The sequence below is a fragment of the Tubulanus polymorphus genome, chromosome 11 (assembly GCF_964204645.1).
Source record: "Tubulanus polymorphus chromosome 11, tnTubPoly1.2, whole genome shotgun sequence".
Classification (NCBI taxonomy): domain Eukaryota; kingdom Metazoa; phylum Nemertea; class Palaeonemertea; order Tubulaniformes; family Tubulanidae; genus Tubulanus; species Tubulanus polymorphus.
The window spans coordinates 12,872,064-12,894,237 of NC_134035.1; the positions used below are offsets into that span (position 1 = coordinate 12,872,064).

The window sequence follows — 22,174 nt, forward strand, 5'->3', positions numbered from 1 at the left end:
CTCACTCGATTCTCTGTTCCGATTGTTCCGATTAGGGTAGGAACTGTGTGGGTTAGGGTCAGCGACCTCAGACCGCGTCGCAATCCGAGGTCTAGTGAGTCCGGTTCGTAATCCGTTCTTGCGGTCGAATACTCGCTTACCCCTGATCCCCTTCTCGCGCAGGTTCCGAGAAATAGTGAAGGACTCGCCACAATGGAATTGTCGCTGGTGGTTCATTAGACAGTTCATGTTAATTGATCACTGAATGAGACGAGACCCTTCTTAAAAACTCAGACAGTAATTAATAATCCGTGAGTTTCTTTGTTAATCACTAATTAAGGAAACGAATGTTATTTCGAATTAAACTCTGATCCTTCAAGAAGTCAATGCAAATTGCTGCTGAGGAAGTTTTTTTTTCTTTTTTTAATATGTATGACTCAAAGAAAGATGATATCTTCTAATTGTGAATCTTGATCGAGATATCAATTTTGGTGCGTGTGAAATTTAGCCACCAGCACCATGGTCTATTATGGGTTGAAATATGAATTAAAGAAACTGTGCAAGGCTGTGGTTGTGTCGGGCGCTCCGGCGGGCCCGGGTCCCGAGCATTTATTCAAACATTCATCAGCCCAGAACAGAAAGATTCTATTGGGTAGAATTTTTTACCTGATTGTTAGTGGTCATTAATAATCGGATAAACCATTTAAACTCAAACACTGACCAAGACCTAGGGCGGCTAGAAGTCAGTAACCTGTCTGTGGTTTAGTTTCACGATCGGATATTTTCACAAACCACGCCCGTCCAATTATAAAAAGCTTACTACCGACCATAAGTTAACTAGCTAGAACTCGGGGTACCCCTCATAAAGAACCTCTCTGGTATAACTCTATATAGACTACTATTTCTGTTTACAGACTTTACCGCGATGAAGAAGAGAATTCTACACTGAGAAAGAGAGAGAGAGGGAGAGAGAGAGAGAGAGAGAGAGAGGGAGAGAGTGAGGGTTACAGACTGAAAGAATGGATAATTGTAAACATGTGGTTAAAATAAATCCAGCAAGAGATCATTCGATATTAAATCCACAGAAATGGTTATGTAATACGTGCGGTACTACTGAAAGTGTTTGGGTAAGTTAGCCTTGCCCTTTGGGGGGGGGGGGGGTTAGCCGTAACCCCTTGACCTCCGGGGATTAGTTATCCAATTCCTGGGGTCCATTATCATGCAGAAAACTATAAATCTCAGATCAATTTATTTTCTTCATTTATTTGGTATCAAAACAAATTCATAAAATTATCATCTATTCAAATAGTAAAACTTTCGCTTAAAATGTTCTGTAAATTTCTGTCGATTTTCCTGCGTTGTATTAAAATGATTGGTTTGTTGTTTGATTAAAGGCGTGTTTAAGTTGTGCTCACGTCGCTTGTGGAAGATACAATGAAGAACACGCTCTACAGCATTATCAAGATACGAAACATCCACTGGCGCTTGAGGTCAACGAAAAATATGTTTACTGGTAAGAGCCGTTGTGAGAAATCCAATTGAAAATGTCAATTGTCAATGCGTTGACCGTACATTGATTCGCTTAAACCAACTTCTGAGCGGCCCCAGGGCCGAGTTTCACGAAAAAGTTTAAGCCTAAAACGGTTTAGTTTGAATTGTTGTCCTCATTGAAAACATGAAGTAACCAATGGCAATTACACCAAAAATTTGAGTTAAACTTTTTTGTGAAACTGGGCCCAAGTCAATATTCGATACTCAGTTGAAACTGAAAATACTCTTTAAGCTGAAACCGTATCATAAAATTGAACCTATTGCTGTTTAATGTTTCGAATTAGACCTTCGCTAATAATCAGCTTAACTAATTTATCAATTTTCAATATTGGGGTTCTACGTAGAATTCGACTTGTGCCTTTTAACATTTTAAGTTGATTCTGTGTGATGAAGCTGGAGCTAAATGTTGATTCTGTTTGATGAAGCTGGAGCTAAATGTTGATTCTGTTTGATGAAGCTGGAGCTAAATGTTGATTCTGTTTGATGAAGCTGGAGCTAAATGTTGAAATGTTTGATGATTATTTTGTAGTTATGAATGTGAGGATTATGTATTGAATGATAACGCGGCCGGTGATATTAAACTGCTTCGTACGACGTTGAAAGCGATCGCGTCTCAAAGTTTCAACGACAACGACCTTGCCAGTCGCGGCAGACGCTTCCTCAGGTCGAGGTCGTTCCCCGGCTGCGTTCAACGGTAAGATGATATTCCGGAGAAAAATTGTTGAAACTAAAACGGTAAAAGGGGCTGGAAAAGTTAGTCTGGTCTGAGATATGGATCAGGATGTTACGTAGGAAACTAGTTATAAAGTTTGTTGGAAAGAGGAGTGAGCTTTCATCGCTCTTATTTCTACATCCACCAAAAATCTTCTACCTGTTTTCAAAAACCTGATGCTTGGACCTCTATTAATGCCCACATGTTCTATCAATGCTGATAATTGTTTTGTAAAGAAGTCAGTAAATGTGACTGATAGCAGCAGATTGCACTAATATTCAGTTTATTTTTCAATAGTTTGATCTATGAATTCAAACCGAGCAACTTCAGAATTAACGATGATTATCACACAAAAATGGGACAGCCCTTCTAAAGTATTAACCATATGGAGAAAACTAGTTCAGAATATTTGTTTTGTTGGCGGAAACGTCAGATGTTTATAAAATTGATGTTTTATTGTAGAGTCGATTCTCAACTACAAGATAAAGATCGTTGTTACACGGCGCTGTGGCATCGTAGACAAGTTCTACTGGGAAAAACATTCAATCAATGGAGAGAGAACGTTCGACAAATTCGCCATCCACACGTGAGTAATAACTATCAATTAGGGTCGTAAAGAAACTTTTTTTGAAAATCGCTCAGGGAATTTGAGTTTTTGATGTCTTGTTGTTTTTGTTGGTGACGAGTGGCACAAGGAACCTCTTGATAAAAACAGTCCCCATTGAGGATATCTTATGATTTAATCAAGATATATGAATTTTCTGTGTTTTGTTGTTCTTGCTGGTGATAAGTGGCGCAATTTGGCCCCCCCCCCCCACTGAGAGTATGATGAGAGGCACAAGGAACCTCTTGATAAGAAGCAGCCCTCACTGAGGATATCTGATAATTTTAGTTGGGGTATTTTTGGTGCGCAGTAAGAACTTTCATCAATTTTTCAGTCATGAAGCGTAATTTACATATCATCTATTGTTGTCGTTGTCTATGAGAAAAGTTTTGATGAATCTTTTGAAATAAACGAATTTATTTACAGGTCGACGATGAGCCGATATCAGAACCACCGGGAGCGAATCACGTTTATACGAACTCCGGCAGAGGTGGCGCCACTAGTCTGAGAAAGAAACGTACGATTATCCCGGGCGTAACCGGATTACGTAACCTCGGCAACACGTGTTACATGAACGCTATATTACAAGTACTCAGGTACCTGTATGTATAATTTAATACTGATATAAATCTAATTGTTGTCTCATGCACCACGCTGCACCACTCTCAGCATGTATGTACTTAAATATCGCACTTCTTATTTCGATACTCAAATATTTGATTTAAATTTCAGTTTGAAAATTTCAGATCAATATATTTGAGTGAAACTTCCGTTTGAAAATTTCAGATCAATGACATCCCTTACAGACAGAATCATCTGTTGTATCTGTTCATTTTGATAAATCAAAAAGATGTTATTGTGATTGTGAATTCACTTCTCTCAGAAGCTGATCCCTCTTTCTTTTATTGATTTCCGTTGAAAGTTCATCTTTGTTGCTTTGAATTTTGATGTAGGGCTTCGACAAGTTTCGCAAGTTGATTTAGTTCCAGTTAACCCAGGTTGGCCACATAGCTGGACATCAGGGGATTTTCTTTTCTGCAAAAAAGTCTGGGAATTTTAAAAAAAGCTCAATTCCAGGAATATTGAAGGGAGATTTGTTGAGATTGCAAGGTCGCATGTAAAATCAGATCTTACGTATTTGACTGTCTTTATTGATTGGATTCTTAGCAGATCAAATCAGAGAAAATTATGTACACGTCAGGGAAAGAGCATGTCAAATAGAGGTGTCTTCCCTGTAACCATAGCAACAATAGTTATCTAGTGGTTAACTTGAACTAATAACTGTTGAGCAACAGAAACCTTTGTCGATGTTTAATTGTAAATGAAAACTACTCAAAAATCTAACTGATAAAAGCTGATGAGAAAGATGAATATGATGGTAGTAATTCACTAATTTCTTTTCAGTCATTTACCGGAGTTTAAAGATTACATGTCGGACTCTGAATCGAGTAATACTCGTAATACACGTAGCGCCACCTCTCCGGTAACTCCTGTTCGTCAATCTCCACGGTTACAGCGTCAAACTACTGTTGAATGTTTCGAGGTACGTTTTCTTACAATTACGTGAAATCTGTAACAACCTTGATGCGAGGTCCCTAGGGCTCCTTGATTCATTAAAAACTACTTCGAAATTGAAATTGCTTGAAGCTCCTTCACTTTGAACAAAGGGTCCAAAACTCCTTTTGAATTTTTTTCACCCAAACCAACACAAACCAACTTTAGGTAGTGAAAAGGATAGAAATTTGCTTACAAAGTGAAGAGATAATCAGGACCCATTTAGGAGTCTTCAGTTATCCTTATATCCAGGACTGACTGATCTGTAGGGACCCTATGTGCAAGTAGTAACTCTTGAAATCTTGTTTATTTGCAGCAAGCGACTTCGACCCCGTTAAGGAAAATGGGTTTGAACGGTGGAGGTACAACAACAACTCATAACAATATCATACAAAAAAGTCCGACTGATACTAAATCTACTAAAGAGGCTGTGTAAGTGTTAGATGATCACTGATTGGTCTAATGGTTCTCCAACAGTCTCTGATTGGTCCACTGGTTCCCAGGCAGTCACTGATTGGTCCACTGGTTCCCACGCAGTCACTGATTGGTCCTCTTGTTTTCCAAGCAGTCACTGATTGATCCACTGGTTCCCAAACAGTCACTGATTGGTCCATTGGTTCCCAAACAGTCACTGATTGGTCCACTGGTTCCCCAACAGTCACTGATTGGTCTATGGTTCTCATCAGATCGTCACTGATTGGTTATTTGTATATATTTTCAGATCATTATGTAATGAATTACACGTACTATTAAGAGTAATGTGGTCTGGTCAATGGGCGATCGTCAGCCCTCAATCTATGTTACACGCTGTATGGAATGTTATTCCGTTCTTTCGAGGTTATTCTCAACAGGACGCGCAGGAATTTCTATGGTAAGTAAAACAATTCACTGTATAGAACTAACGAGATCCAGTTCGACAACTGCGCATTCAACCTTGAGGCGTATCTCTTACCAAAATCATAGAATAACCCTTAAGCTTTAAATGCGGAGAATGGATTGTACAACTATTTTGCAACGAGTTTTCCGTTTTTCTAATCGTCTCATTTCATTCATGTATTTCACTTTCAGCGAAGTTCTCGATAAAGTCGAAAACGAAATTGAGAAAAACAGTCGAAAAATTCGAAATCGTCGTTCGTCTAATAATACTCCATCGAATCTAATAACGGCTTTATTTCAAGGGCAGCTCGTTAGTCAGGTAGGCATTACTCATAAACATGTCTTCATTTTATTGAATTTCCAATTCACTAAGGATCCAGTTCGGCAATTCATGGTTAAGGTTTCAGGTTGGCCACTGATCTGGAAAACTCAGGCAATCTTAGAACTCTGGAAATTTTTGACCTAGGAATTTCTCCGTTTCACTCGTCTCGGGGAATTTTGTGTAGTCACTTGGAAAAGTCGGGGAAAACTCGAAATTTGTAAATGGGTGGAAAGTGGCCAATCTGAGTTAGTTATTTCAAATGTTTTAACTCCAAATCGGGTCCCGATGTTAATTTACGTTGAATGTAATTCATTTTCAGCTCACGTGTCAGAATTGTAAGAAAATCAGCGAAACTAAAGAACCATTCCAAGATCTATCGTTAGAATTTCCTGACCGGTATCAACTGGTCAGTGGTTCGACTATGTTATCTCAGGAGAGCTGTCATTTAACCGGTCAGTCAATCGGCTAACTCTGATGACTCGTTGTAGCTACAATTCTAATTATCATATTGAACTCTGAAGTTTTTGATTGTTTTTGTTCGCAGAAATGCTCGCTAAATTTACAGACGTAGAAGATTTAGAAGATGATGCTCCTATTTATGAGTGTTCAAAGTGCAATAGTAAGTTAACTCTTCACTATCCCCCCAAACTCTTCACTCTCCCTCTGACTCTTCTCTTCTATCCAATCCATTCTTTCGTCACTCATTGTAATCACACATGATCCCATCCCTTCTCCTTTCCTCTCTAGGTATCTCTACTCTCCCTCTGACTCTTCTCTCAGTCCATTCTTTCATCACTCATTGTAATCACACATGATCCCATCCCTTCCTTTCTCCTCTCTAGATATCTCCACTCTCTTTCCCTTCTGCTCTCCAGTTCTTCTTTCCCTTCAGTTCTCTATTTCCATTCTCTCAGTCCATTCTTTCATCACTCATTGTAATCACACATGATCTCATCCCTTCCTTTCTCCTCTCTAGATATCTCCACTCTCTTTCCCTTCTGCATTCCAGTTCTTCTTTCCCTTCAGTTCTCTATTTCCATTCTCTCAGTCCATTCTTTCATCACTCATTGTAATCACACATGATCTCATCCCTTCCTTTCTCCTCTCTAGATATCTCCACTCTCTTTCCCTTCTGCCTTCCAGTTCTTCTTTCCCTTCAGTTCTCTATTTCCATTCTCTCAGTCCATTCTTTCATCACTCATTGTAATCACACATGATCTCATCCCTTCTCCTTTCCTCTCTAGGTATCTCTACTCTCCCTCTGACTCTTCTCTCAGTCCATTCTTTCATCACTCATTGTAATCACACATGATCCCATCCCTTCCTTTCTCCTCTCTAGATATCTCCACTCTCTTTCCCTTCTGCTCTCCAGTTCTTCTTTCCCTTCAGTTCTCTATTTCCATTCTCTCAGTCCATTCTTTCATCACTCATTGTAATCACACATGATCTCATCCCTTCCTTTCTCCTCTCTAGATATCTCCACTCTCTTTCCCTTCTGCATTCCAGTTCTTCTTTCCCTTCAGTTCTCTATTTCCATTCTCTCAGTCCATTCTTTCATCACTCATTGTAATCACACATGATCTCATCCCTTCCTTTCTCCTCTCTAGATATCTCCACTCTCTTTCCCTTCTGCCTTCCAGTTCTTCTTTCCCTTCAGTTCTCTATTTCCATTCTCTCAGTCCATTCTTTCATCACTCATTGTAATCACACATGATCTCATCCCTTCCTTTCTCCCCTCTCGATATCTCCACTTTCCCTTCTGCATTCCAGTTCTTCTTTCCCTTCAGTTCTCTATTTCCATTCTCTCAGTCCATTCTTTCATCACTCATTGTAATCACACATGATCTCATCCCTTCCTTTCTCCCCTCTCGATATCTCCACTTTCCCTTCTGCATTCCAGTTCTTCTTTCCCTTCAGTTCACACTTTCCGTTCTCTCCGCTCTTCCTCTGACTTGTCTCTTCTCTCAGTCCATTCTTTCATCACTCGATGTAATCACACGTGAATTCTAGTGAAGTTTGTTTGTGTGTATTTCAGGCAGACGTCGAAGTGTCTCGAAGAAACCTGTGATTAAAACACACGCGTGTAAACGATTCCTAATCAGTGGATTACCGCGAGTTCTACGTCTTCATCTTAAACGATTCAGGTACCGAAACCCTACGTGGTGTATCTCATTGAATTAACAGTGCTGGTTGTAATCTAGTCGATGTTATAGAGCATTGAACCAGAGGGTCAGTTACAAAGTCATGGCTCACATCACTCTCATACTATCTTAGTCCTATAGCCAATCTAACAATGCAAAACCAGTCTAAAGATTTCATAAGACTACTTTTGGACTAAAGTCATGTCTGTCCAGCTGGACCCAGTTCTCTACTTACTTGGCCCCCAACGTGAAATGATTTACACATCTCTCTTTGAAGATCAGACAGTTAACCTCGTGATCTCAGACATTGTCAACATTGAAACTTGTGACATTTGGTTTTCTGACTTCGTAACGTACTTTCCGATCCTTAATTTTTGCTTAATTTGGAACACATATGCCAGTCCCAGTTTGCCCGAGTTAAGGAAGGTATTTAACTGGGTCCAGTTCCACAGTTTGGAGTTAAGATTTGACCCTGAGTTAACTCATTGAAAATGAACTAATTTCAACCCTGAGTTAACTCTAACTCACAACTGTGGAACTGGGTCCTGTAGATTTGATAAGGGTTTAAGAGTCATTTAGTTAAGTATTTTAGACACAAACTGAAACTGTTAACAGTTATATCATGTGTTGCAGTCCACCAGAAAAACCACCAAACCACAAACGAACAAATTCTTCAGGAAACTTTCAAACGGATTTATTCTATTCTTAACATAATCATTTGCTGTAACAAAAATATATAAACACACGTTTTAGCCAATAGTCTAATTATATTAATTATCAACAATTAATTTCTCAGCTATAAAGTTACATAGACTCACAATTCAAACTTACAATTTTGTTTCCCTTCAAACCAGTCACTCGAAGGATATATAAGAACTGCCCAGAAAATGCTACCTGGTATATGTTGAACCTTTATACTGCTAGGATTGCAGACTGAATTTTATGCCCTACGAGCGTGACATAATAACTAGACATTACAGAAACAGTATACCAGTACAAATCCCTGAACACAATTCAGTCAATTGTCAACATCATGATATGCGTGGTTATTGAATGTTTTTGATTGTATTTGTAGATGGGTCGGGCGTAATCACCGGGAGAAGATCAACGTACACGTTCGATTCGAACACGAGTTGAATATGAAACCGTTTTGTATAGACAGTATCGATAGTCCGGTTTTATATAATCTATCATCAGTCGTTATTCATCATGGACGAGGATTCAGCTCCGGTCATTACACTGCTTACTGCTGGAATAATGAAGCCGGTGAGTTGTGTCTGTCGGTTTTTGTTTGGGATTCTCCGGTAATAAGAGAAACTGAATATTTTATCCATCCAGGGTGGTGCCACTGACCTGAAAACCTGGAAAACTCTGCCGGACGGATCTGACGGGAGGGTGCATGGGGTGCGCATCCCCCCTCCAAAAGTTCCCCTATAATTTCACAGGAAAATGAAAGATATTAAACTGATTCCATAAATAAGTTTAAATTCATATGCTTGTCCTCTGTATAACCAGCGGAAAGATACTTGTCACTATGTCAACTATCCAATGGTTAACTCGAATTAACTTTTCAGAAACTGACACCAGAATTCCAGTCACTGAGAAACGATTCGTTGGTTTGAATATTTTTGGTATTTTTTTTTTGTAGATTCGTGGATTCACTGTAACGATAATCGTTTGGGTTTGTGCGATATAAAAGAGGTGACGAAGAGTCAAGCGTACATTCTCGTTTACACTCGTAAAGATCTGAGCGACCGGGTGAACGCGGCGGCGCGCATCCGCGAAACCAGTCCGTCGAATCCGGTATCGAGTCCGTTACGCGACGACGAGTCTCCGACGAAAGTTAAAACGCTTCTGAACGATTTCGGCGATGAATTGTCGCGCGGTTCGATGGAAGATTTAACGGTCGATCCGTCGGCGAAAAAATCACCGAGTCGCGACGAAAAACTAGAAACAAGCGAAAAAACGACTTTTTCCTCTTCATCGATGGACGACGAGGACGTAAATGATTTAAATACGTCGGAAACACGATGCGAGGATTCGCCGCTAATCGTAGCGCCACCTGTCTCTACGAACGTGAACTACGAGTCGCCGCTGGTGAGATCGTCGACCGGCGGGTATCTAGAAACTCTGATCGAAGAAAATGAGGATGATTTGTTGGAATGCGTTCTGGATAGTTCCGCGGCGTCGGAATTATTACCGCTGCCGATTTCATCTTTGTCATCGTCGTTTCATCGCGGTGAAAATACGAAGGACCGAATAATGTCATTGTTGCCGTTGGCGACGGTGACGCCGATTGTTAAGTCGTACAGTGGTAAACGTTACGCCGAAGCGGAAGACATGCCGTTCGTTCGACCGAGAAAACGACGACGAACGACGACTTGGTGAATAACAGCTGCAGCGCCACCTAGGTCTTTCTTCTACTATAACACAGGGTCCCTACATGACTCGTCAATTCCTTAAGAACACTTTCTAAACGCAAAATGCTTGGAAAGGTGCTTGAAACTCATTGATTGACCAATCTGTAGGAAGGCTCTAGTTCTGCTGTTTTTCGATGAAACTTGACTTTGTGTCAAAATATTGGCAATGAACCAATTTTAACGGATTCTGCAGCCCTTCGAATTGGTTTTTTTTTGGTCATTGGTTTTTGTGCGATCAAATGCCAGGCGTTTGTAGTTCATATCTGGTGTGCTGAACACGCGCGAAGTGCGGACGATCAAAAATTGGAGAAATAGTGATAAAGTATCGATTGTCTAATGAGTCCACTGCGTGGATTGATTGACCTGTATTTAACCAGCTTTGGGGTCTCAGTTTTGGAGACTTTTTTTCTCAAAGACCAAAGTTGTTAACAAGGAACCGAGTTTATAACTGTGTGTTGTTGACATGCCTTACTTTAAACAGGTCAATGATTATCATAACTTTTTTATACAATATTTGTAAAGGGCCGGTAATGTCTGAGTCGATGAAAGTTACTGATTGATAATTCGCGTCGAAAATTTGATGTTTTTTTTTTTATCTCGAGATTTGAATAGAATACGAATATTGTACAGAATGAAAATGTTACGCAGATAAAATAAAAGGTGCTCATAAAAACGTTAGATTTAGAATGATAGGTAGACTGTATCGCTCTCTCGTAATGCACGCTAACAGTTGAATCACGTATTTTACAATGATTCGACAGATAAGAATATTCAGACACGTCAGTATTAATGAAAATTGAATCGGATTCAAAAGTTATTGAATGTAGAAACTAATAATTCAACTCGAGTTTGATTATGCTGTAGTTTGCCGTAGCGTTAGTTCAAGGATTTTATTCAGTACGCGATTTTTAATAGTCTCCTAAAGTTGAAGAATGTCGTTCATTCAGTTGTTGTATGTATAATTGTGTCGGTGTGTAAATATGTGTGATTGTGTATGGACAGAGATTGCTATAAACACGATGCAGGGCTCGGTCGTTCAAAAACATTCATTACAGTTAAACATCGAGATCCGGTAACTAAAGTCAAACTTAGCGAAAGGAGAACTAGCTAATGTCTATTTCAACTTGACTTGAGAGCACATCGGTGGCTGGGACTGGGTTCTATTTTCACTGCCAGATATCCTCTCGTGCGTTATTGAGTATATAATCTGAATCGAGCTCCTTGATCCGCTTAAAAACGTATTGTTGTTGATAGCTGTAATTATTTTGTCGATAAAGTGAATAAGATTTTGTTTGTTTTGCTGTATTAATTTTACGTGGATTGATTGTAACCCCACACATCACACTGTAATATAGGTAGGTATCATGTATGTACGTATGTGTGTAGATGACTGTAATTAAATTTTATATATTTCATGTAAAATGATAGATTTCGTTTTTCATTTATTTTTCATGCTGATTAGGCTGGAATTCTCTGACGCATCTAGTCGATCGGTTACTTTTTTTCCTTTCGTGATATATTTTTTGCAGGAAAATAATTAATATCCGTCGCCCTCTCCCCCCAAAAAAAAATACTTATACCCGGTACCCCGATTTATGTCAATTTATGAACTCATTAAAAGAAATTTGTGGTTTGCATGAATAGAACAGCGATCAGTGATTGGCTGACACACCCTGCGCAATTTAAAATGACTTGATATATTATGGCTGCTGACTAGCTATATCTCCCTATAGCTGTCATCACAAAGCAATTCTGTAGTTTTAATAGCAATAAAAAGCGATAAAGATCTTAATGGATCCCCGAAAAGTGGATGTATGAGGATCGTAGCTATATCGGCATGTTGCAGTAATCAGCCTGATTGATTTTTCCAAGGTTATTCTGACACTCAAGATGGACCTCTAGGCTTGTATGCACGCCTAAATTATTCAATGTTCGTTAACCTGATAGATATGATGATCATAAATCTATTATTGGAAACTTCAAACAACCGTGCAATTTTATGACAGCAAGGTCGACCCCTATATGAAGGGAACTGTGTAGAAGCCCGATACAATAAACTTTCAACCGTGTACTGCTGCCCCTATCGATATCGTTGACGGCGAATATGTGAACTAGTCAAGATAGCGAGTATTCTTACTCTGGCATGCGGATTGAATTTGATATTGTTAGAGGGCAGCACTTGGCGGTTACGATCTGACACACATTGATATTCTTACCGTGGCATGCGAATAATAAAGAGAAATTTTTGAATAGAATATACAACTTGATTTTCTACCAAATATATAGTTCTATCAATTCTGGAGTTTTACTATAGTTTACTAAAAAAGAATATGCTACCAAAAAGAGTTTTGAGCCACGAGTTTTGAGCGTTTAGCGGTAAAGCGGTAGCGTAGAGATAACTCACGTGCCACAGGAAGAATCGCGGTCCGGTCGTTATTCCGTTTATGAGTCGTCCGGCGCGAAGCTGATCGCGCAGATTCCTCCTCGCTCATCACCTACATGAAACTATCACTTTATTCGGATCTACCAGATTCAGGTTACTCATTTCCGGTTCTCCCGTACGTGTCTCTTAAATGAATAAAAAATTTTGATTGAGTTGACGTCAAGTACAGCGAACACCTGCACAGTGCAAGACGAGTGAGCTCCGTTACAACGATATGAGCACGAGAGAAATATATTTCCGAGAAATATCAAAAAACAAAAACATTCTGAATGCAAATCTATAATAAATGACACAAAAGATTTTCTAACTGCTTAGAGTTAAAACTGATTACTAATTTAATCAATGAACACCTACAGAATACGGATTTGAATTTGTAGTTTCACACAGCTATGGAACAGGCTGTAGCCAATAGAATGCAAAGATAAAAGTTCGAATTCATAAACGATTGTTAATTTCTAAAACTAATTTCATCGCGTTAATTGTAAGTAATAGCTAGAAACCCGTGATCTTTCCAGTAAAACCGGTTCCACTTCCACCGCCATCAATAAATCCAGCATGCTCTACACCTTCTGCGGCAGCACTGTCAATATCACCGATCAGCTCTGTTGGTTGAGTTCCTGGATTATACCCAAACTTCTCCATCATAAACCTGTCTAATTTCGATCCTAATAACCTCAAAATTTCATTCGCTGTTCTTTTCACTGTCCGTTTCAAAGACAAGATCTTCTGCGCGTTCCATTCGGCCACGTCTTTCACTTCTCGCAAAATTCTCAATTCTTTCTCCTGATCGGTTTCGTTAACGATATGTCGTTCAGCGTCGATGAATTTCCGCAAACCCAGCGGCGGCGGCGGCGGCGGCGGCGGCGGCGGCGCGGGTATCTCCCCCTCCTGACTCCACAAGCCAGCGCGGCTGGAGGCCCGATTCCTTTTACCCGGAACCGGCCCCGAACCTACGGTCGTCAATCCGCTGTTCATAAGAATCACGAGGAAAACAACTAATACAAACATCTGGGGAAAAAACAACAAAACTCTCGTCACATTTGAAACTGACTTGAAACTGTATTTCATAATCGGAAAAATGGCTTTCCATGCACCACACCCTCCTTCCTTTCTCAATCAGAGCCCCTGTTGTTGTAAAGTTTCTGATCCCACATACATAAACATCTATTTCAGGTGTTTTTTGAAGAATGAGCGTATAAGTGATGGATGTGGAGTCATTTGACACCCTCACCTCGCGGACTCTGAGAGGATGGATTCAGTATTATCGCCCGATGCCAACACCCCTCCTTGACTGAGCTTGATTGGAGCTACAAACTTTTGCTCAAATTCCTCACCCGTCGGGCAAGAATTTCTCTTTCAATAACCTCTCACCTTTGAACTGGGATACGTGTCCAGTGGTCGCTTGACGTCTGAATGAGCAAACACAGAAATTAGTTCTTTCACTGCCGTACCAGTTGAACATTAATTTGTATCAATAATGAGAAACAAATACTAGACCTCGCAATTTATATTTATTGTTCTTGACTTCATTCGTGTCAAAAACATCAATAGTTGATTGGCAGATAATCAAAGGAAATATTAATTGAAAACTCGAGTTTTGGGTCAAATATTGGATTTCGCTGTTATTGCACGTATAGCCTCTTTAATGACAGACGAAAAAAAAACGATATGAAAATCTCGTCGATTCAGAAATAGGGATTTTCCTTAATATCATTCTAACGCCGCCCGTCAGATTGTAATTTCTGGTCTGCGGTACAGTCCACAATGCACGAAGCCAGCTTTGACAATCGAGGCTGCTGCGGGGAACATGCGTCGTGTGAGGAACCATCCTCGCTTGCCAGGGGTCCGGTATCGCTCCCGAACTCGCTTCCACCAGCGGCAACAACTATAAACTGGACTGTAGCGCTTGAATAGATTTATCTTTTCTGAAAGTTTCAGACACTTTGACCGTTTTGTATTTTATTTATGAATTTATTTAATTTTTTAAACAATATTTTTGATATTTTGGGGTTTTGGGGTCAATTAGACCCCCAAGGAGCCCTTGCACCGGGCAACAACTATATACTGGGCTGTAGCTCTTGTTTAGGTCTATCTTCTCTGTAAGTTTCAGAGACTTTGACCGTTTTGTATTTTACTTATGAATTTATTTATTTTTTTAACGATATTTGTGTTATTTTGGGGTTTTGGGGTCAATTAGACCCCCTAGGAGCACTGGGCGAAAATTATAAACACCGGGCTGTAGCTCTTGCATAGCTCTATCTTCGATGGAAATTTCGGGAAGATTGGCCCTATTTTAGAATGGTCTCCATAGAGACCGGGAACCAGTCTACGTTGGTCGTCATTAGTTCCAAGACGAGTTTGTCGATGACGTCATACATAAATAATAACATAACCACATGCGTCCATGATGAGGGGAACAAATTCAAATACAAAGACTTTATTTAACCAATTCTGTGCGCCGATTTACATAATCATAAAAAAATTGCCGCATTCTTTACCTCCGTTATCATCTTTTGATGATTCTTTGTTCAACATTATTCAACAAGGAATATCGACTAAATTAATTATTTTGGTATGTAAATAAACAAATGAATTATTTACTTACGAAGAAAATGTTTATTTTCTTGCAAGACTTACAATGATAAATACAACTAGTAGGCTATGTAATCTAATTATGGAGCCTATCTCCTGGGATCCAGCCATCAAATTGAAGGATGAAAAAAGACATGTTTTTAGATACCAGTTTAACGCAGTTGAACTCCTTAAAATAGATCAGTTCTTCAATTCGTCTTCAATTTAGTATGATACGTGAAACTCTAGCTTCAAATCTGCTTAAGAAAATTCAAGAGCCTGTCCTATTACAGTATCATGAACCAACTGATAACTTATCATTAGAGATTTATGAAAAACAAAACACGAAACAAAACATTTTTTATTTTTCTTCGTGAAGCCTTATTACATAGAGTTCGATTCAGCTCTTTTGCAATACAGGGAAGAATGGATTAAAAAACGATGTTTTTGTTCAACTGCCTGTAATTTCTGGTCCTAATAAGACTTTTATCAGGTATGTTCCACCAAAACTGACTTAGCTAGGCCACCGTCTGATCAAATTCCCGCCGATTATTTAGATATCAATCCGGCTGTGATGATAAGAGTCCAGCGGCGGATCCAGGATTTCATGGAGGAGGTGCACAAATCCAAACAAGGAGTCCTCCCCCAGAAAATTTTTCAAAATTAGACGCGCGGAGACGCGTTCTGGGCACAATCAGAGTATGAAACGACGAACGACGTTGGACTGCCGTAAAAACGCGCTGGTAAACGAAGACATAAGTTTACGCATTTTCAGGGATTTTTCACATGCTTGTCTTCGTTCTAACGAAAAGGTCAGTCCATAAATAATATAAATAATTGAGGAGGACTTTACGGGGGTGCTCGTGAACCCCCCCCCCCGGATCCGCCGCTGGAGTCGGCCCTCTGAATCAATGCCATGGGTTCGAACCCGCCACTCCACTACGTTTGTAGATTTTATTCCATATTCCGATAAATGGCGCTTGTGAAATGTGGTACATTACAAATATTTACAACGGTTAATTCTAGCTATTTGACAGTTTATCGAAATTCCAATAGGTGGCGATAATAGTTATATGTATAATTGTATCGTACAGTCCTATTTAACTTCATTTCAACATTAGGATCATTCCCAGTATAAGTGGTATCTACGTTCGAACCCAGAACACCTTTACATGTCCTTTTTGTCTGCATCAGGACCACTCTGAATAATTACTGGGACACACCAGCTCATCGTCTACTTCAGCATCAGGCCCTATCAGAAACAGCTCGAGCAACTATCGATGGAGTTCGTACCTGACACAGTTATTTTTCAGTGTAGAACAAACTGTATTTAAGGAAACAATTGCGAAAAGACAAATTAATTATTCCATTAATGGCAGGGAATCAGTGTCCAAAATGCAGGTTGATAGCTGCATAAATAGTCAAATAAATGAAAGTCTCAGACCTTATTCAAATATTCTATTTTCTAAAACTGATCAGTCCCCCACCTGACTCCAGTGGGTGTGATTTAGTTTGTTATGGAGCTACAACCGGCCGCTCAGCTTTTACGGCAAATAAACTCAAGATATAAAAAAAGAGTAATCAGACAAGATCGGTCTGATTACTCAAAGCCAAGAGAAAGGTGTCGATCTGTTGCCTGGACCCCAGACATTCTATCTGAAAGGGGGTGGGAGGAGGGTTCAAGCTGTCTTTGAAGAGCGAGTACTTCAGATTATGTAGAAGGTCTAAAATCTAAACGAGTGTCTGAAGGGTATGGGTAAGTACTGGAGTATCCTCAGCAGATAGGGTAGTGCCAAGCTGCGGCAGATTGATACATGCATAATTTATGAGTAATCAGACTGAAAACTTTAATAAAAGAAAGTCCCTACATCAGTGAGAATGGTTTGAAGTCCTCATTTTACAGTGGATCCTTATAGTTAAATACAAATCTTATGGTTGAAAGTGAAATTGTCGTATTATCAAAATATGGATCGATGTAAATTAGCCGGGACATGCCGAAAATCTGATCGTAATGAACGGTTTCCGTCCTAAACACAATCGTATTAATGGGGTTCAACTGTCGTCTCGTTTCATTTAATTCACTTCCAGAGAAAAAAGAACCCATGTACCATAGACTTGACTAACTCGAATCAATAAAGACAAGGTGATAATTGTCACCTGCAGATAAAAGAATTTCAATGCAATAGTTCAATGTCTTTATGTCCAAGTTGATGTAAGCTTGGAAAATCATTACTCCAAGATAAAAGTGACTGGACTTGAAATGATTCTAGTTAAGAGAGTCCACCGTACATTATATAAAGAAATAATAACACATATAATTTGTAGAGAACAACTGACCACTAATGATACTGATGTTAAAACAACTAGTGGTTAGTAGTTCAAATGGTATTCATAAACAATAGTTCAACAGATAATCAAACACCATAAAATCAATGTATTCATCAATATAATAATCAAACAAGTCAAGAGCAAACTGTGTATCTTGAGTTAAGAGTTTAACATCGTCAGAATGAGATGCAACACAAAAACAATCATTTTAAAGAAATAAATGTATTTACAAAAACAAACGCAAAGTCACAAGTACATAATCTCCACATATACAGTGCATTCATTCATCACTGTAACAAAACTCTAAACCAAAGTTTGACATCGTCAATTATCATTTACAAAATAATTTAACCAGCACAACAAAAACAAGAGAAGCCCTTTGAAATGTATGCATATAAAACGCTAAGTCGCAGCACATCAGTAATTAATAACCCACAATCAGATTTAACAACAAACCAGCCAATCAAACCATCAGTTCATATTTATTTTCCAATAGATGTACAATGTGTATTTACATTCAACCTATCCCTGAAGCCATCAGCCTCAGAGAAATTGTTTGGCATCTCTGGAACTAGGCTAACTCGCAGTAACAAACACTGAAAGTCCTGATTTGACGGAGACATTGGTCATCATCTCTGGAACTACGCTAACTCGCGGTAACAAACACTGAAAGTCCAAATTTGACGGAGAAATTGTTCGGCATTTCTGAAACTATGATAACTCGCGGTAACAAACACTGAAAGTCCCAATTTGGCGGAGAAATTGGTCGGCATCTCTGGAACTACGCTAACTAGCGGTAACAAACACTGAAAGTCCCAATTTGACGGAGAAATTGGTCAGCATCTACGGAACTGCGCTAACTCGAGGGTAACAATCACTGAAAGTCCCGAATTGATGGAGATATTGGTCGGCATCTCTGATCTGATCTTTTCCTGTAGTTTGATGTTCTACAGCCAACCACAAGCTCAATACTACAATGACAAAACACAAAATATGAATAATGACATCATTTTTAAGACTCTTCACCAAAGATAAATTTCAACTCTACCTGATTTATAGTCAATTCAGAGTCACGACATCGACCTGGAGAAATTTGCTCAACACTTCCAGAACTTTGATGTTTCCCTTTCCTCTAGTATGACATGTCTTTACCAACAACGACCACAACAAACAGACAGACCACTGGCTACAACAGAAATACATGAAATAAAAGTAACCAGCTTCATTGAGTCTGCTGTTCCTACAATGAAATTCATATCGGGTTTAATCATACCTGATTTATAGTCAATTCAGACTCATGACTTGGACCTTGAGAAATTTGCTGAATGCTTCGTGAACTCCGATGTGTTCCTTTCCTCTCTACCAACAACCAACAAACAGACAAACCACTGGCTACAAAAGAAATACATAGAATAAAAGTAACCAGCTTCATTAAGTCTGCTGTTCCTACAATGAAATTCATATCAAGTTCAATTATACCTGATTTATAGTCAATTCAGACTCATGACTTGGACCTTGAGAAAGTTGCTGAACGCTTTGTGAACTTTGATGTGTTCCTTTCCTCTCTACCAACAACCAACAAACAGACAAACCACTGGCTACAACAGAAATACATAGAATAAAAGTAACCAGCTTCATTAAGTCTGCTGTTCCTACAATGAAATTCATATCAAGTTCAATTATACCTGATTATAGTCAATTCAGACTTAAGACTTAAAAAAGAAAGTGCTCAGAACTCCAGCAACTTTAAGTATCTTCTTGAACTTTCTGTTTGATGTGGAGATTCCTCAGAATACCTTCGATTTCTACAGACAAACACTGAAAGAAGAAATTGTTCAGCATCTCTGATCTGATCTTCCTGTCATCTGATATTGTACAGCCAACCACAAGCTCAATACTATAATGTACACAAAAAATGAATAATTCTTAAAAAAAGAAATTTCAATTTTACCTGATTTATAGTCAATTCAGACTCATGGCACCTTAAATACTGCTCTGCACAACTGGAACAATGTTCCCATCAATCCTTTGGTAATTCGTACTTGACGACCAAATCAATACACACTACAATAAGATAACATGCATTTATTACATGTTATAACTAACTTACCGTCCTAGTTGAAACATTCTTATCTAATAAACAATTTATAGCAATATATATTTTACCTGATTTATAGTCTTGACTTAGCGAAATTTCTCAGAACCTCAGAAACTTTCGGTATCATCTTGAACTTTCTGTTTGAGGGGTGGAGATTTCCTACGATCTCTGCTGACAACAGACACCAATTCAACGCTTCTCTTTCTGGGACTTTCTTCTTCCTCTTTTCTCTCATTTTACTCATTAATATTTAACTATGCAACACTTTTCATTTTTTCAACATAATAAAATGGACATTATGTTTTTCTTTACATCATCGTTGTTGGAGATTGTACAAGAAATGACACAAACATACCTTCTTTAATTTTAAACTCACAGCTGTTTGTAAATTATTTCCACACACAAAGATGGCATGCTGCATGCTGATCAATTTGTTTACCATGCGCATGGACCCGCGGGTGTGCCAGTGCTGTTTTGTGCAATCGATGCGTCGGTGCAAGTGCAAAGTGGGACGTCAAGTGCAAAGTGGGACGTCAAGTGCAAATTTGGACGTCAAATGCAAAGTGGGACGTCAAGTGCAAAATGGGAAGTCAGGTGCAAATTGGGATGTAAATTGTTTTCACCAGTGTTTACGATGATCAACCATCTTTCTGAAGATGTTTAAAGCAATTTGAATTCTAACAGTTTTTTACACTGTCGGCTCACAGATTTAGAAACGGGTTTACCTCATCATCAGAGTTAAGACAATTTTATCACTCCTTAAGTGGAGTAATATAATTATCACTCCTTAAGTGGAGTAATATAATCAAGTCACTAACAATTCAGTTTTGTCAATTCAAGAAGGGAAAGGGGGGAAGGCATTAAACCTCAATATCACCCCAGCCTTAAGTCACTTACAATTCAGTTTATGTCACAATTAACTTGACAATTCAAGAGGGGGAGGGATCACTAAATTTCAATTTTATCACAAACAATTGTTTAGCAGTGATTTACCAACAGTGTTTTGTAACACGTAACTTCCATCAACACCTATTGAAGGAGGTCATCAGTGTTGTAACACACTGACAATTCTGTTCATTAGTCACGTTTCTACATGACAGTTCACAACCTTCAGGTGCAAGGATCCTAAGTGAAGCTATCAAACAATAGCATCTTTGAGTATAACACTTTTAAAATGAGTAATGTGATAATAATTTGCTGATACAATATATACAGAGAACCACACCAGCATTATTTCAATGATTCAACCACCACAAAGCTATCGATGGATAGCTGTTTTGAATATTTATACATTTAAAACGTAAAGTCGCAATAAGGATGATCAGGAAACATGATCAATCCCATTTCACCGACATATATTACAATCTATACAATGTACCAACACCAGTAGCATTTCAATGATTCAACCACCACAAAGATATCGATGGATAGCTGCTTTGAATATTTATACATTTAAAACGTAATAAGTCGCAATAAGGACGATCAGGAAACATAATCAATCCCAATTCACCGCCATATATAACAATATATACACAGAACCAACACCAGTGACATTTCAAAGATTCAAAAACCACAAAGCTATCGATGGATAGCTGCTTTGAATATTTATACATTTAAAACGTTAAGTCGCAATAAGGACGATCAGGAAACATGATCAATCCCATTTCACCGACATATATTACAATATATACAATGTACCAACACCAGCGAAATTTCAAAGATTCAACCACCACAAAGCTATCGATGGATAGCTGTTTTGAATATTTATACATTAAAAACGTAAAGTCGCAATAAGGACGATCAGGGAGCAAACTCGCCAAAACTCAATATCACCCCATAACAGAGTGTATCAATTAACACCCAGCAGCAAGCAGCAGTATTTAAGGTGGTCATCAGTGTTGTACCACACTGAAAATTCAGTTTGTTTGTCACGTTTCTACATGACAGTTGAAGAAGGAAGGAGGAGACTCCTGAACTCAATATCACCCCAAAACAGAGTGTATTTATTAACACGCTGCAGCAAGCAGCAGTATTAAAGGAGGTCATCAGTGTTGTAACACACTGACAATTCAGTTTGTTAGTCACGTTTCTACATGACAGTTGAAGAAGGAAGGAGGAGACTCCTGAACTCAATATCACCCCAAAACAGAGTGTATTAATTAACACCCAGCACCAAGCAGCAGTATTAAAGGAGGTCATCAGTGTTGTAACACACTGACAATTCAGTTCGTTTGTCATGTTTCTACATGACAGTTGAAGAAGGAAGCAGGAGACTCCTGAACTCAATATCACCCCAAAACAGAGCCAGCAGCAAGCAGCAGTATTTAAGGAGGATGATTCATGATGTTATAATGTTTAATGTAATAATTCTTATTGTAATAATGTTTAATGTAATAATTCAAGAAGTTCATGGAAGGTGGTAAGAATTTACACCCAGCAGCAAGCAGCAGTATTAAAGGAGGTCATCAGTGTTGTAACGCACTGACAATTCAGTTCCTTTGTCACATTTCTACATGATAGTTGAAGAAGGAAGGAGAAGACTCCTGCGATCAATACCACCCCAAAACAGAGCCAG

General features: G+C 38.9%; 1 protein-coding gene and 1 long non-coding RNA gene across 5 annotated transcripts; one reads left to right on the forward strand and one right to left on the reverse strand.

The window, feature by feature from the left end:
- The first annotated feature begins 952 nt into the window (after window positions 1-952).
- Window positions 953-11,547, forward strand: LOC141912839 (ubiquitin carboxyl-terminal hydrolase 44-like). 2 transcript variants are annotated; one of them, XM_074804252.1, is made up of 14 exons: window positions 953-1,106; window positions 1,374-1,492; window positions 2,060-2,224; window positions 2,705-2,828; window positions 3,273-3,448; window positions 4,251-4,389; window positions 4,717-4,832; window positions 5,122-5,271; window positions 5,469-5,595; window positions 5,918-6,050; window positions 6,143-6,217; window positions 7,634-7,742; window positions 8,815-9,005; window positions 9,388-11,547. In XM_074804252.1, exons 1-14 carry the CDS (start codon window positions 999-1,001, stop codon window positions 10,125-10,127), a joined length of 2,472 nt encoding a protein of 823 aa, XP_074660353.1. In that variant the 5' UTR covers window positions 953-998; the 3' UTR covers window positions 10,128-11,547. The 2 variants fall into 2 exon arrangements, with proteins under 2 accessions (XP_074660353.1, XP_074660354.1); XM_074804253.1 differs by having other exon boundaries at window positions 3,273-3,442.
- Window positions 11,548-17,744: 6,197 nt separating this feature from the next.
- LOC141913017 (uncharacterized) lies at window positions 17,745-21,020 on the reverse strand. Of its 3 annotated transcripts, XR_012620211.1 has the most exons (7): window positions 19,668-21,020; window positions 19,453-19,565; window positions 19,187-19,319; window positions 18,981-19,099; window positions 18,775-18,893; window positions 18,550-18,687; window positions 17,745-18,472 (listed from the first exon to the last, which is right to left on the reverse strand). It is a non-coding gene; the product is annotated as an uncharacterized LOC141913017 (long non-coding RNA). The 3 variants fall into 3 exon arrangements; XR_012620213.1 differs by lacking the exon at window positions 19,453-19,565; XR_012620212.1 differs by lacking the exon at window positions 19,453-19,565 and having other exon boundaries at window positions 19,187-19,398.
- Window positions 21,021-22,174: the final 1,154 nt, after the last annotated feature.

What these genes read in the sequence shown, in the direction of transcription:
- LOC141912839 (XM_074804252.1), top strand. Translation starts at nt 999, where the DNA reads ATGGATAATTGTAAACATGTGGTTAAAATAAATCCAGCAAGAGATCAT. An exon ending in AACGAAAAATATGTTTACTG is followed by an intron (nt 1,493 to 2,059) that starts GTAAGAGCCGTT and finishes ATTATTTTGTAG; the next exon opens with TTATGAATGTGAGGATTATG. An exon ending in CTGCTGGAATAATGAAGCCG is followed by an intron (nt 9,006 to 9,387) that starts GTGAGTTGTGTC and finishes TTTTTTTTGTAG; the next exon opens with ATTCGTGGATTCACTGTAAC.